The sequence below is a fragment of the Fringilla coelebs genome (assembly GCF_963513975.1).
Source record: "Fringilla coelebs genome assembly, chromosome: 1".
Lineage (NCBI taxonomy): Eukaryota > Metazoa > Chordata > Aves > Passeriformes > Fringillidae > Fringilla > Fringilla coelebs.
Genome location: NC_140028.1, coordinates 121,702,910 through 121,718,534, shown reverse-complemented (window position 1 = coordinate 121,718,534; position 15,625 = coordinate 121,702,910). Strand labels below are relative to the sequence as shown.

General features: G+C 40.2%; 1 protein-coding gene across 1 annotated transcript in view; it reads right to left on the bottom strand.

The window, feature by feature from the left end:
• RAPGEF5 (Rap guanine nucleotide exchange factor 5) overlaps window positions 1-15,625 on the bottom strand; it is a 153,072-nt gene that overhangs the window by 32,752 nt on the left and 104,695 nt on the right. Inside the window, exon 12 of the mRNA XM_084223193.1 lies at window positions 806-884. Within this exon, the coding sequence (XP_084079319.1) occupies window positions 806-884 (79 nt within the window). The remainder of the gene's footprint in view (window positions 1-805; window positions 885-15,625) is intronic.

The window sequence follows — 15,625 nt, the reverse complement described above, 5'->3', positions numbered from 1 at the left end:
TCATATATTTTCTGCAGAATTGCGAATGAACTTTTGCCCTGCACATCAATGCCAACGTGAATGTCTGTGAGAAGAAGGGCAAAGCATAATAATAACACAAAAAACAGGCAAAGGAAGTCAGATTCTTTTTGTCTGCACAAATTATACTATCTGCAGAAATGACTCTATTAAAATTTAAAAAAAACAGTGAAATATTATTTCTACCATTTCTTTCTATTCATAAGGCAGAAGCACCAAATGTCAGAAGATCCCCACTTTGTACACTTGCTTCTGTCTCCTTATGGGTCTTATAGGGGGAAAAAATGATGGTTTCAGCACAAAATTTAAAGATGGGGAAAAGATTTTAAAAAAACAAACATACAAACAAATGAACAAAAGGTTCATTTTATAGCCAGAAGTTTATTCAAACATTGATCCATGGCTTCATAGCTTATCCAAGTTATTAGAAATACATGAAAATAATTATTTCATCTCACAATGAGTTAAGACTTATATCCTGTATTACATGATAAAAGGAGCAGAGATTGTAAAATTCTTTACTTTTTCTCCTTGTGTATTCTGTAATGTAGGTATTCTATGAATTAACGTAACCTGGGGATGTTTTAACCTCTATTTAAATTCTTCCTTGTCACCATTATAAAAGTTTATTTATCTTCAAACAAAGCTGACATAAAATTGCATTGTTGCTATGAGTTAGGCATTTGTCTCAAAACCAGGCATGTAACTTTGATATAAGGCTCAACAACAGATAAAACTATGAGTAAATGTGTGACCCCTGTGAATACAACTTCCAGTAAAAGGATATTGCCTCAGAAGGGCCTGGCACAAATCATCAGTCGTCATGAAAACCGTGTATGTGAGAAGGAAATCATCCAGGAGAGTTTCTGCAGAGGAAGACAAAAAAAGCCCAAGGTACAATACATTAGCAAGAGCAGGAAGAAAGTATCCACTCCTGTTACTGTGCATGGCAGGAACAGGACCCCCGCCCTTCAAAAAAACCCCAAAAGAATACAGAATACGTAAAGGTTTAAGTTTCAAAAAGTTAACAATGTGTTGCCACTGCAGAGCTCGGTTCCTTACATCCTCAGTTCCCAAAGCATCAACAAGCACAAGTATACACAAAATAATTCATCATAGTTCAGGAACCAGTAAGAATGAGTCCTTATAACAAACACTGCCATCCTGGTTACCTCAGCTGCACACAAAGCAGCCTTTCCACTGGAAAGGAAATTCAGAAGAATAGCTTTTAGTAATAAGAGAAAAAACGAGGATTGCCATGAACTGTGATTAACATCTATGCACAGTAGTTAACCATATAATAAATACACTCAAATCTTTAGATGGCTGGTTAGTCTTGTGGGCAGCACTGCAAGTGCTGAGAAGTTTTTCTCTAAGGTTTGTTCAATAGTGTTAATGAAGGTTTTTTTCTCCTCCTGGTTTCTATCAGTGTTACAAAACCAGGCTGAAGGTGCTTGCTAACAGACCAACCCTACACACTGAAGCTGTAGCACCTCAGGTTGTCAGGACAAATGGCCAGTTTCAGATTTCAGTGTAACTTTTTCATTCCTCATTCCCATGTCACACTACTTTTAGGATTTTTCCAAACCTTTACTGCACACATCACTGGGATTAAAAGCACTGGGTTTGCTCCTGGGTGACAGGGCTCAAGGTAATCTCATGGTGTCTTCAAAAACCCAGTGGCAGAATGGAGATAAGACCGAGCCAGACTTTTCCTGGAGGTGTGCTACAAAATTATGTGGGGCAACCATCAGAGATGGCAACAAAAGACAATTTGTCTAGATTAAGATACTTATTTTTCCTCCTGTGAAGAGCCCAACATGACAGGTTACCTGCACAGTGTCCAACATCACTATATTCAAGGCTTGCCTGTGCCAAGCTCTGAGCATCCTGGTCTAACTAAAGCTGCTTCCAGCACGGGCTGGACCCGATGGTTTCACAGCTCCCTTCCAAATGGAATTATTACAAAATTTTTAAACAAATTTGATTCTAATTTTAGTAAACTACTCATGAACAATGCATGATCTAGAGTATTTGGTTCACACAACAAAATCCTTATTGCAAACAATTGGTCTTTGTAACCACAAAAGCATCTGTTTCTTCCTCTGGTGGTTTTTTTTGGGTTTTTTTTTTCCAAATGGTAAGACTTTCCTCAAGTTTTGAGGGATTCCTATTGACTGTACTTCTTTTAATTTCAGCAAATACACTGTGTTTCCTTTAACAAGAGAACAGCTCTGGTTTTTTCAGATAAGAACAGTAATGTGGACAGAGGCTGAATAATAAAAAGTGATTTCAGTTATACTGTAGAGCAAAAATATTTTACCAGCTGGTATTAGTTAGCATTATACTAAGTTGTGATTGAAGTGGTGGATTTACAACTGCAAACACCAAAGGCCAACCACACCTCACATGAGAAAGACAAGGCTGAGCCCTGATTTGTGTATCCTGATTTTTTCCCTATTTGTTTGTGATCTGTTCCAGTCCAAGCCAGTGCTTTTGTACAAGTGCCCAACTGAGAGCATCCCAGCAGCTTTCCACAGCAAGGCTGCAATTTCACAATAATTTAGACCAATTTCTGTTACAGCTGCTTTGGACCTTATCAGTAAATTATTGATCCCATAACTGTGGTGCACAATGGCAATGAGAATTGATCCATGTATCATTCAAAGACAGATGTCACATGGATAAACATGGATGGATAGCTAATGACATCCCACCCTGTGAGCATAGGACCCAAAATACCTCCAGTGTCTTTTAAAAAAGTTAAAATAAGTCTGTCTTACTCAATGGGTTTAACACTGCAGGTCCAGGAAGAGTCCTGATCCAAGGAGGCACAGGTTAAACCCCTTGCACTCAGAAGCAAAACAACTAAACTCTTTATTCTACTCAACATTGTTAAAAATGGTGGAAAGTATTATCTCTGCAGAAAAAGAGAACTTTGTCTCAGTAAATGAAAAGACATGGTGAACAGCTTGTTCTCTATCTGAAAGGTCATCTATTCATCCTCTTGCACATCTTTTGGATAGTATAATGGGGCTATTAAAGTTGGGGGTTTCACAAACATTTATTAGGAAACAGCTGAGCTTGGAGTCAACAAACACATTTCAGTTCTTTACTGAACTATGTGACTGTGCAGTGATCCTAACAAAGTCAAAGAGATGTTTACACCAGATTATTTTCCTAATTTCCTACTCTGTGTAGGTGATATCCGAGTTTCAGCAAAACACAGCCACGTGTTCGGAAAATAAGTTAAATCCTTGTTGAAACAAAACTGCAATATTATCAGAGAACTTCTCTAATTGTTCAAAAGAGTGTGACTTTATCATAACTGGTGTTTAGAAAATGACTTATATGTTTTTTTTTATTACCTGATAACCTGCTTTCCAGATGTCCATTCTTCCAGCATCCCAAAGTGTTGGGATGGAAAGAAAGACTGGTTTTACCATAATGTCATTTTCTTGCTTTTTTTGTTTTCTTTTCTTGCAAGAATTATGTTACAGACATTATTAATGCAATTCTCTCTCAAATAAAAAACAAAAACATAACAAACCAAACCAAAGTGATGGAAAGTCTGGAACTGTACATTTGCTCAGATAACCTACAATTAGTTTTAAGCCCTCTGTTCATCTCCACGTCCTTCCATTCACAGTTTCTGGTTTCTATCAACCCCACCAAAACAAGGTATATCACTTAGCCCATTTAAAGTTGCACATATGTATACCTAGTGATTTCTTTTATCCTCTAAATGCAGAAGAAATACTAAGAAGAAAAGTTAGTAAACTATGTTTTTTACAGCTTGTGTATAGGCTAAATTTCTTCAAATTGCCTATGAACATGTTTAGAAATTTAAACCCTAGAGGAATGTTTTGAACAAAAAAAGTCTGGATTATACATGTGGTCCATTAATAGCACCACTCATCCGTTAAATTACTTTAACAAGTAAGCAATGAAAGTGCTTTTGCAAGATTAAATATCTATTACCAGACATCACCTAAAGACTTAACAATAATATTCATATTTTAAAATGCCTGAACTAGCTTGTAGGTATTTCCCTGAAGTCCTACTGTTCACTGTATCTTCTATATTTTCTTCCTAAATGCCCTGTAATTTAAACTCCTTCCAGAATATTTTTTCATGTCATAGCAAGAACACAAAACCTGAGGGTGTACCTATACTTCAAAAATAATTTGCTCAAAACAAACAACTGCACATTTGTCAGACACTTTTGGACATTAATATGTGTCCACAAATGATGATTTGCTGGTCTTAATCTACAAATGGAGACAAAGGGTAACCATGAGAGGATTTATTCACAGCATATTATTCATTCTGTTACTTAAGGCCACTAAGAGCTGTAAATTTGAATGAGGAAGAGCTGTGGCTGTACAAGTTGGGCTGACAATTATGAACAAAATCTGAGATTTTTCTGTTTAGTCACAGTTGATTTAAGAGTTACAAAAGGCAGTTCTTCAATTCATTAATAATTTAGAGCTCACCATACCCCCACTCAGAATGGCAGCGAAATGCATACCCCTTTTAAAATTTAACTCTATTTTCCAGTTTCTGCCAAAATTTGTGACAATTTTTCCTATCATTCTTATAAAAAAAGTTTTTCTAACGTTTGCAGCAAACAGGGAGAATAAAATTCACAGTAATAGTTGGAAGAGAAAAGACCTCAGAAGGGAAATCTTGGTGCAAAAGCCTGTGATGTTACGATATTTCTTTTCTCTTCTTCATGAATTTTTTATTTAATTTTTTCTTCTAGCCATCAACTTAACTTTTCTTTGTTCCCCACAATTTTCCTTTATTTGGCTAAGCAACTATTACAAAGTCTGGAGTTAAACTGCAGCTATGGAATATTTCATTTCAAAGACAATTTCAGGCATTTTAAAGCTTCATTAAGACATGCAACAGAACCAGCATGAGTCCCATGGCCTCCCGTTCTTGCAGCTCTTTGGGGGCAGCTTTAGGCAGTAATCTCACCACACCAATTCAGTGTGAGTTCCATAGGCATAAAAATAATAAAAAAGCAGGCACTGTGCTTGTTTGTCATTAAATAATCAATTTGCACCAGCTTCTGCTGAGACAGTTTCTCCCAGGCTATGAGCCCCCTCCTCCTCCTCCCAAGTGAAATAAAGCATGGACACAGCTCTACCAGGAACAGCTAGCACTGCTCCTGCCATTCCTCTGCGATGGATAAGTCCCTCTGCAAGACACATTCAGGGTGGCTGAGGTTAGGAAGAGCAGGATAGAGACACTCTCACCCATGTGAAACATCCAGGGAACGTCTGCTTTCAGCTCACCCTGAAGGAGCCAGCAATGCATCTACACGAGAAGTTGCAACTTGTGTGTGTAGGGTGATGACCGCTAACAGCAACAATGGGGAATTTGGTGGGGAAGGGGGACCTATAGCCCCAGAGACAGGAAATGATCAAGTATTTAGATGAACAGCACATCATATATTCCCACCTACTAAAAAACCAGACAGGATTCCCTGCTGCTTTCTGCGTGCCCACCTACCTTTCTAACAGGAGAAACCCTTTCTGTCTGAGAAGACAGCTCGACAAATACCAGCTCAAGGTGATGGGGGAAAATGGGTTTCCTACATGGGTTTGCACTCTACATCTGATTTTTCACTGGTTTCTTTTCTCCTTTCTCCACCCTGCTCTCTAGGCAGGCTATCAATTACTAAGGCTTAGGACAGAATTTAATACAGATCTGAGAGAACAATAACCTGTGACACACATTTAACAAATCAGGACAGGCAGGACACTTCTTGGTGTTGCCACATCAAACATCTGTACCCTCTTCTCAAACTGGAGCATTTTCCTAAACTACTGCAGTGGTGTGAAGCATCAGTGGAGCAGCCTCACTTTAATACCTTGTAACATAAACATTCCAAGTGATTTAATCTAAAGGAAATGCCTTTGTCACACTGAGTAAAAGTTAAATTCATTTGATTAAATTAAATAAATTTGGGGGCAGCTCTAAAAATATTAAAAAAGCCATCTCATAGAATGAGCAAAGAAGGAAAAGTATGGAAATATTCAAGTGTTACAGACAGCTACACATCTCTAACTACCCACCTAGCAAGCCATATGTTCACATCTTATTTACTAGCCTGCATGTGCATCAACCAGCATCTTTAGACCACCCCAGCTAAACCAATAGTGCATATACATCTACATTACAGACATGTCCAATAGCTCAGGCTGCATTTAGAATACACCTATTGCCCTACTGCTAATATTAGACAAACTGTCCAGCTAAGCCAGATATAATTATTCCTAATGCCTGAGTCATTAATCCCTTTATACCCACAAGAAGAGATAGCTTGATGACAAATTCCAGTTTGTCCTGGTTTTCGAATCACACTACTACATCCTGAATAGATTTTGGTTTGTTACTTCTCAATGGCTAGAATAAAACAAACAAACAAACGCAGAAAAATAAGCCAAACAACTCCTCCCACTTTCAGTGACAAATGGACTGCTGAGATGACAAGAACCATTCTCTTTTTCATATCAGACTTTACAGGACAACTTTTCAGACTCTGTTCCTTCCACTCTCTGTAGCATTCCTTTTTCCATGTTCTATCCTTTCCATTATATGCTTATTTAAATACTATGAAAAAAATAAAGCTACAAAAAAACAAGGCAATAACAGGATTTAAAACATCCAATGCATTGAAGATTTTTCTTTATAACTGCATGGTTTACAAAAGGCAAATTCCTCTATACAGAGGAGTATAAGCATACAGACTCTGTGCATATAGACTCTATATTCCTTTCTCTGCAGATTGTAGATGTCATGTACTGTTAGTTGGGGAGAGGGTACTGACAGTGAAATCTGTTAAACTGAAAAGAAAAACAAGTAATCTGTGGGGTTTTTTGGGGGGTTGTTGTTTTTTTTTTTAACTTATCACTATTCTGAACCCAAATCTCTTAGACTTTGCACTGTACAAATCCATTGTAAATGGTTGTGCAAGAATTACAGAAAGATTTAAGGGCTTTTCAGGCTTGTATTCCACACTAAATCGGATTATAAGAAAATATAGATAAAGCCCTGGAATGCAAGTCTTTTTTCACTTTATGCAAAGCAGTGATTCAGCTTTCTCCAAGGATTTGCTGGTGGAGGAGAAACCTGTATGGAGATTGAAGGAAAAACCAAACACCAACAACAAAAAAGAGAAAAAAGGTTGCCTGAATGAACAAGCCACTGGAACTCAGTAACTCATAGGTGAAAACTACTCTTGCCACTGTAGTGGCAAGCCTTTAGTCATGCTACAGAGCAGTTGTGGTTGTCACTATGTGTATGAGAGAATTGAACTCAGAAAATGAAAACCATGCACTGAATTAAAAATATAACACTCTAAACCCTCTGCTTTCCAAGCAGAGGAAATTGCTAAGTGTCCTTCCTTCCTGTTCAACTTATCTTTCAGAAATGTACAAATGAAAAGAGGTCATAATATCTTCCTCATCCTCATCATGTAAGAACTTTAGTATAATATGTTGGTTGTCAGCATCTAGGAACTCCAGCAGCATGAAATACAAGTGGGGCTACACACACATTTTTCAAACATCAATGCAAATTCTGAGGGACTTTTGTGTGATAGTGAAATCTCTTTGGTGCTTGGGGGGAATATTTTTGAGAAAGACAGAGAAGAAGAGGAAAAAAAGTATTTTAGACAACACAGAACAAATTCTAAAACCCTTTAGACATGCCATTTCCAATTTGTGACTATGGCAAAGATGATAAGATGACCATATGGCCAGCTTCTGACATCCCCTTATGTTAATACACTTACCAGTATTAGCCAGAATTACAAATGAAATAATCATCAACAACTCTGCTCTCATTTACATTCAGTGCATCATCCCTACCTCACAAGACCAGACACTTTTCTCTTACATTTTGTGAGGCTCATCCCCCAGAATATGTTTGGGAAAAAAGAGACAGCTGCTAGACCAGCTGAATCCTTTGGAATTTTTATCCTGCTATGACTGAAAAGCTGGGATCAATAACATTAATGCACCTTCTGACCTCATAGCTCATACAGGAAATATTTTTTTAGAAAGAAAATATTCACTGATGGGGTTAGCAACACCATGCTGATCAGAAACAGTTACAACAAGCATCTCTCACAGTCATCAAGAAAAGCAGCCCTATGAGATGGGGTTACAGCTGGGCAAAGAGACAGATGAGCCCTGTGCCTGGGTAAAATGGATGCTGATATCTTACTATTCTCTAGGGAATAAACAGTTTTTTCTATCTTAAATAATCAGTCACTTAGTTCAAATTAACAAACAAACAAAATGAGGGCTACAGCAAAGCATTTCCAAGTTTTTCAGCCTCTCAGTGCTGAAAGCTCATAGCCTTGATAAATTCTTGTCACACCTCTTCCTCCCTTCTGCAAAACGAGAAAAATTATAACGCACCTCAAGGCAGGCAATGCTACACGTAGATTTTTTGTGTGGTTTAGTTCATATAATACTTTGCAATGCTCTGAAACCTTTCAGCAATGCAAACACAGGTCCTGCGTTTGAGAGTTGAGCTGTAATCAGAAAATTGCTTGTTCTGCAGAAACAGAAAATGATTTGATGGCAGCAACTCTTTTCAAAGGTAGAAGTTTCTCAGTAATCTGTAATTCCACAGCAATTTGCTAAAAATGCCAGGATGTCTCTGTGCACAAACAGTAAATGCAAATTGCTATCTGATCTAGCAAGATACTGCTCAGTCTGAGAGGTCCCAGACCTCCCTTGCATTCAGCAGATGGCAACGGTGCTCAGGACCGTGCAGGATTAGCCCTTAATTCAAAATCAAATCCTCTATTAGTGCTATGCCACCATGGACTCAGCATGAAGCAAAAAAAAAAAAAAAAAAAAAAAGAAAATTTTGTTGAGAAAGAAAGGTCAATAAAAAAAAGAACATCGATATATAATTTGCTGCTAATGTATTAAAACAATTATAGTAGTTATGTCACCTAACCACCAAGGCACTGAGAAATCAATGCACAAAGGAAGAAAGAGCAAGACATTTCTTTCTGGCATTAGGTTAGAACTAAAATACATAAGGGCAAGATATTTAACTTGTACAACCACATTTTTTATTAGAGGACAAAAGTCAGAACTAGGAATCATTTCTAAGGTCATCTCCCAGAAATTTCTGGCAGTATTTTAACATCTGCAGAATGAATCAAACACATTCTGTCTGGTAAGGTCAAAGATGCTCCTAAAGTTGCATTCCAGTTGCTGCTACCACATGTATTAGAGCAGCTTCTTATTTTGTTGGAGAGACAAAAAGCCCTGAAACCACAGGCAGAGAGCAAATGTCAAACATGTCCAGCTTTAATGAGACACTAATTTTTCCACATAGAAATCTGAAACTCTCTTTTTTCCCCAGGTGGGAGGGAGCCCTGGTGATTCATGTGCGGCTATAATGGTCAGGGTTACTTGAAATTATTGGACAAATCCTCTACGCCTCACACATTTTGAAGCATTAGAAATATTGCCTATAGCAGCCACTCTAAGCTATTGATACTTTTTGTTAAAAAAGTGCCTTTGACTGCTGCAACTAAAACACTGGAGCTTTCTATGCAGTGAAACTTGACAGTAAAGGGAGGTATTCTAACGCACATGTGAAATGTGAAATCCTCACACAAGCAGAAGGCAGACACTCCTTGTTCAGATCAGGCATCTCCCAAAGTACTTGAGGAGAAAAACCCATCCTCTCTTTCCATCGATTGATTATAATAAGCCACCCAGGCCAGGATTGCCTGGAGCAGCAGGACAGAGGATGAAAGGTTTAATGGTTCCCTTTCATATTTCTGCCTGCACACCAGCTGCCTGAGCACAGCCTGCTGCAATGTGCCCTCCTGGGTTTGCACCTCCTGCTTGCACATTGCCTGGCACCCCAGGCACTAGTGTGGCTCACTGAAAGTCGTATGAGCAAGTACAAGGCAAGGTTCTACTTTTCTGCTTCTGTCTTGCACAGAAACTTCTTTGCACCAGTGCCATCACCCTCCTCCTCAGGCAACCAAGGAGATGCAATGTCTCCAGCTCAGACCCCTCGATGATAATAGTTCCAGGTGCCACTGAGAGCTGCCACTTCCTCAGTGGTGCCAGCAGGACAGGATTTCTTGTTGCCTGAGTGCACAGTGCACCCTCTCTCCCTTCTGCCACTGGAAGCCTGGCCCTACCAATTGGGAGCTCTAAGGTGCCTTAAGCATTTTGCTCGGTCCATGAGTCCAGAACACATTCCAGTCTAAAGGGAACCTGATAATCAGACATTCAGCTTTCAGAAGGTTAACACAACAGAAGATGCACTTAATCTTTATTCTTTTCATCTCTGCTGTCCAACGCTTATATGGCATTGAAGAATAACAAAGTTTCAAGTTCAGCATGTCTTTGTCATTGCTGAATTGGAAAATCTACTCCTAGGAAACAGTAATCTTCAAATCCAATATTATACATAAGCATAAAAATCATCACATCTTCAAAAAATGCTTGTGAGTTCCTAATTTCTAGATCATTGAGATGCTTTAAAACAGTCTGGTTCTCAGTGACATTTCTGAGAAGATGAGCCCAAATTCACTGTTTACAACCCAAAATTACATATATATTTGGACACATATATTTTAAAACTCTTAATTGGCATTATTTTCAAGTTGAGACTATTAGCCCCAAAAGGCTTTACTTCCAAATCCACTTGGACAACATCCAGTCCAGCAGATTATGACAACTCCAGTACAGTGACCAGGATACATTCCATGCCAGTACATGACATGGATGAAGCACAGGTCACATTACTCATGGCATTGCCCCACCTAAAGCTCTGCAGGCCAGACACAATGCCTAGACTTCAGTGTGCAGCTTTATCCCATCACCTGCTGCTAACTGCTTTCCATACAACCAGAGGGACGGGTCCCTTGGGGGAACAGAAATGTACAGATCACCGCTGTGTATTTTTAAGTGTTTAGCAAGAAGCTTTGATCTATTCTTTTCCCCCCTACAAAGCAGCAAGGGGAAATTTCTTTGTGCTTCAGCCCAAGGAAGGAGGTATAAGGAGTATCTTGTTTGCCCCTGGGAGCCAAATTATCATAAATATGCTAAGCAGTGCAAACTCCCCAACATGTGGCACCGGAGCATGTGCAGTAAACATCACAGCATCTCTTCAGGGAAGCTGAGCACCACTGGGGCAAATTGCTCCTGGCTTCTGTAGATTTGACAGAATTGCCTACGAAGGGAATGATGACATTTTCATCTGAGCAAGAGCTGTTTAATTTTGTGCAAATCTCTATACAAGATGGGTATAGCATGCAGTAGACTAATGAGCAGACCACACATTTCTTCCAGCACAGGAAAGGTCAAGTGGTGGGATATTTTTGGTGTATCGGGTCACGCATGCTAGGTTAGGGTCTTGCACACACAGCTGTGGCCCACTGTCATGTAACCTCAAAAGCAGAGACTCACTTAACATCTTCTGACATATGGAGGCAAAAGGCCCAGCAAAGGTGCTGCATGACTGTGATGTGTTACAGGCTCTGCTGGGGAGAGGGCAGAAGGGAGGGAGGAAAACATCTCGCAAACCCCACAGGAGACCCAGACAGACACCGGCATACTGCAGTGTCACTGCTGTGGTGAAGGATGCCACCTCCAGCATTTTGCCCAGGGTGCACAATACTTCAGGCTGATGAGCAAACAATTCTCAGATAGCTCAGAAATAACTTATTCAATATTAACAACACACCTATGATGGACATCGAAGGGGGGTGGCACAAGGGACATGATATCCAAGAGAACCCAAAAACCAAACAGGGCCATCCTTGCATCTTGTATTTCCACACCTGTCCTCCTCCCCATTCCCCAGGACAGTGAAGCACAGCTTGACAGTATAAAACCAGAACAATGGGCACCAGAGCACTCACAAGGCAGCTGCATTTTGCTTCCCCAGGTGGTGAATGGGTGCCAAGAAAATCTGATGAGTTTCACAATGGTGGTGTTAAAATACATTGTTACACTAAGTGTAGACTTATTTATAAGATGTAGGTCATTAAATTATGCCCTGAAATTGTACTTGCTACACTGAGACACCCAAATCATTCCAGTGACAGGTTAACATGTAATTAAAGACAGCTTTTATGCTCATTATTATTACAACTTAATGGAAGACAGCAATAAAAAAATGCCTTGTACATAGTCTGCATATGTATTAAGAACATCTAAAAACTTCAAACAATTGTGTTTGTCAGTACAACCCTCTGCTGACAGCTGAATGAATGCAATCACAAAGGTTCTTGCTTGCACTGTTTAAAGATCATAGAGGGGTAAGACACGAGGAACAGATATTATCCAGAGTTCAGCTGCTTGCAAGTATTAAAACACCTTCATGGGCATATTTTCCTGTGGCAGCTGAACTGTGTTTGTGTGCAATCTGGCTGCTCACAATACAGAGCATCCCAGTGCTATGCATTTAAGATACAAGACCCTTATTTTGATCATTTTCAAACTATTTACATTCATTGGGGAGTTCAGCATTAGATCCTTGGTTCAACTGTACTGTAATTACTCAGGGTTTTTTATTTGATGGCCTTGCTTATTTCAGTTAAATAAAAGGGAAATACAAAGCAATTACAGATGAAAGCACAGTGGGGTAATTTTCTAAAGGTTTGTATTCACTTTTGCCACTATTTCAGATTTTTAGCGCTATTTATTGATTCAGTCATAAAAAAAAGAGAAACAGATGCAAAACACAGCTCTCAGATAGGTATGATTTTGGACTGGCATAGTCCAGCTTTCTTCCTTTGTCTCTTTTCTTTTCCAAATCTTAGGAGATACTGTGTTTTTCATGCATACACTGGAAAGCATCTAATGCAGGAGAGGCATTCTGTATTTCACTGAAAGTGTTCAATTTTTAGCCCTTCATCAAGACACTCAGCTATCTCTTGGACTTCACAGGGCACAGAGGAATCTCCTTGGCTGCCAGGTAAACCCCACCTTTCTGCACAAGCATACACGAATCTGATGTGATGTTAAGGACAAAGGTAAAAATCACAAACTGCAATAACAGATAAGCTGTATTAAATGGTATTTGTAAATGTATTAAACGGTGCCTCTTGGATCATCCGCTGTGTGACCGTGTTTCACCACGACAGCACCTGGCTGAGACTAGTGCCCACTGACATCTTTCATTTCTATGGCTCTTTTAGGCCCTAAGTGCCAGCACAGTCTTCATAAAATGTGCTTTCTTGTGCCAGTGTATAGAGAAAAGGAGGCAGATATGGGCTCAGGAGAGAGGGCAGGTACGGGCCAAGGCTGATACACAAACCCACTGTCCCATGCAGACACCACCAGTGCTGCTGGCCAACACCATCAAATGTGAGTCAGATGGAGACCCCACTGCAAAATGCCTTGGCCTATCAGTTTTTCAAACCCTCTTCAAATTAAATAAACTAACAGCATAATTTCTTGGGATTTTTTTTTAAAATTAAACTGATTTGCTTATTCAATTAGTCATTAAAGGCAATTATAAAAATTTATTTTTTCTTCCAAAGAAGCAGTATGCTTTCTATATCACCACTGCTTAGCCCATGGGAAATCATCAGTTATGTGATGACAGTCTCAGACTGCAATCACTTTGCCATGGCTGCAGCCTGGTAAACACTTCTGCTAGGTGTAAGACTTCCTACAGCCTCTTTCAGGCTACAAAACAGTGAGCATGTATTTATTGTTCCTAAAGAGCCTGTCAGAGAAGGTAGCAAAGCATCTTAAAGGAAGCCTCCGAGGATTACATACCACCCTTCAGCTGGATGAACACTTCATATATAAGAACATATATTTAAAAGTGATTTTCCATATCAGTTTTTAGAAACACATCACTGATTACAGTAAACATACAGGAGCTGGAATTAATTCCATTAGGAGCTGCTGTTCTGAGAGAACAGTAGCCCACATCCCAGAAGGACAATGAACTATAATATGCAAGCTCATTTAATCACTGTATCCAATTACAAGGAGGAATAAATCATCACACACATGCCTATGTCTGAATTTTAAAAGGTAAATAGATCATGAATAGGCAAGCCAAATGCTGTGAACCTCTGGATTCGCAGATTAGCAGAGCAAGTGGTGCATTCACTTCCCATTTGAAATTTTTTGTTCCATTAGGAGCTTGATTGTACAGAGCTGACATTCTCTGCAGTAAGGGGACACAAAACTCTGACATTCACCTCCGTGGAGTTTGTGTATGGTCAACGACAGACTTTCCTGGTCTCTCTGCTGATGCATGCCCAGGACTCCCCTGAGTCACAGGGGGCCAAAAGAGGAGCTGGCTTTCTTCCAAACACTACAAATAGCAGCACTTTGGGCACCTGCTCCTATCCTTTGCTGTCAACTCCTCCATCCCAGACCTACATGACCATAAGCTCCAGGAACATCTGAATCCTCTCCATTTGTCAAGAAAACCCAGTACAGCAGTTTCTTGCAAAGCTGATGGCATTTTCTTGTTTTCCAGATGCTTTTAGAAAACTGTTATCAAATATTTATCATTCTTTGTAATCAAGAACATAGTTGTAATTTCCCAAATTACGCCTTACTAACCTTCACTCCATGAACAAATTTCCTATCCATTAAACTATGATGTAACATCAAATGTCCTGTGGCCCATTTGAGCGTCAAAACCCTCACCCCAGAAGGGAGATTAGATTCTCATTAATAATAACACAATCTGTACTCACACATCAAAGAAGAAAACCTGTTCAAAGTATTTACAAAAGCTGCGCAAGCAAGCCATGACATATTTGTCTGCAGAGATGGGCCATCATGCTGGAAACTGTAACAGAATTTCCCTTGAGCCACTGATCGACATACACCTCAGGAAAATGCCTTCCTGGCAATGGGACAAGCCCAGTTTCAGCTGGCAGGGACCTTCCCCTGCCTACAGCTTTAGACCTCACTTGTCCAACACACCCAGCCTTCCCAACTGATCACATCCCAAAATGTCCTTGTGTGCTTTGGGGCCCACAGCAAACCTCAGAGGTCCCGTGATGGCAATGGCTCCCCAGGATGTCACACTGCCCTGGGGCAGGGCTCTGTCCCTTCAGCAGCCCCAGCACTGATGGAGCCTCCAAGGGAGGGGAGCCCTACAGTGCACAAGGAGAGCAAGGAGGGAATAGACAGCATCCCTTTGCTTCCCTGGCCTGCTCCAGGGACATGCAGGGGAGAGGACAGCGAGGAGCCCGCAGCACATCCAGGGCTGCCTCCTTGTCACAGGCTGGGCTGCAGCAGGCCAGGGGTCTGCCCCTGTCTGTCCATCCTAAGAACCTCCTGGCTTCCCCAGGCAGCCTCTTTGTTCAGTGCCTGCCCAGCTGACGTGGAAGTGAGGAGGCATTTTGCCTGCCAGAAAGTGTGTGTGTTGAAATGTGTGTGCTGAAATGCTAAATCATCCTGTTGTAGCCTCCCTGCCATGGCTTGATGGCAGGTACCAGGATGGAAATTTTCCACCTGCCTGTTACAGAGTTGAACTCTACAGACACAGAGACAGCTAACATCTACAGACAGCAAGAGGAGATGTAGTCACCTTATAAGCAAAATGCTTGCATTTGCCCATT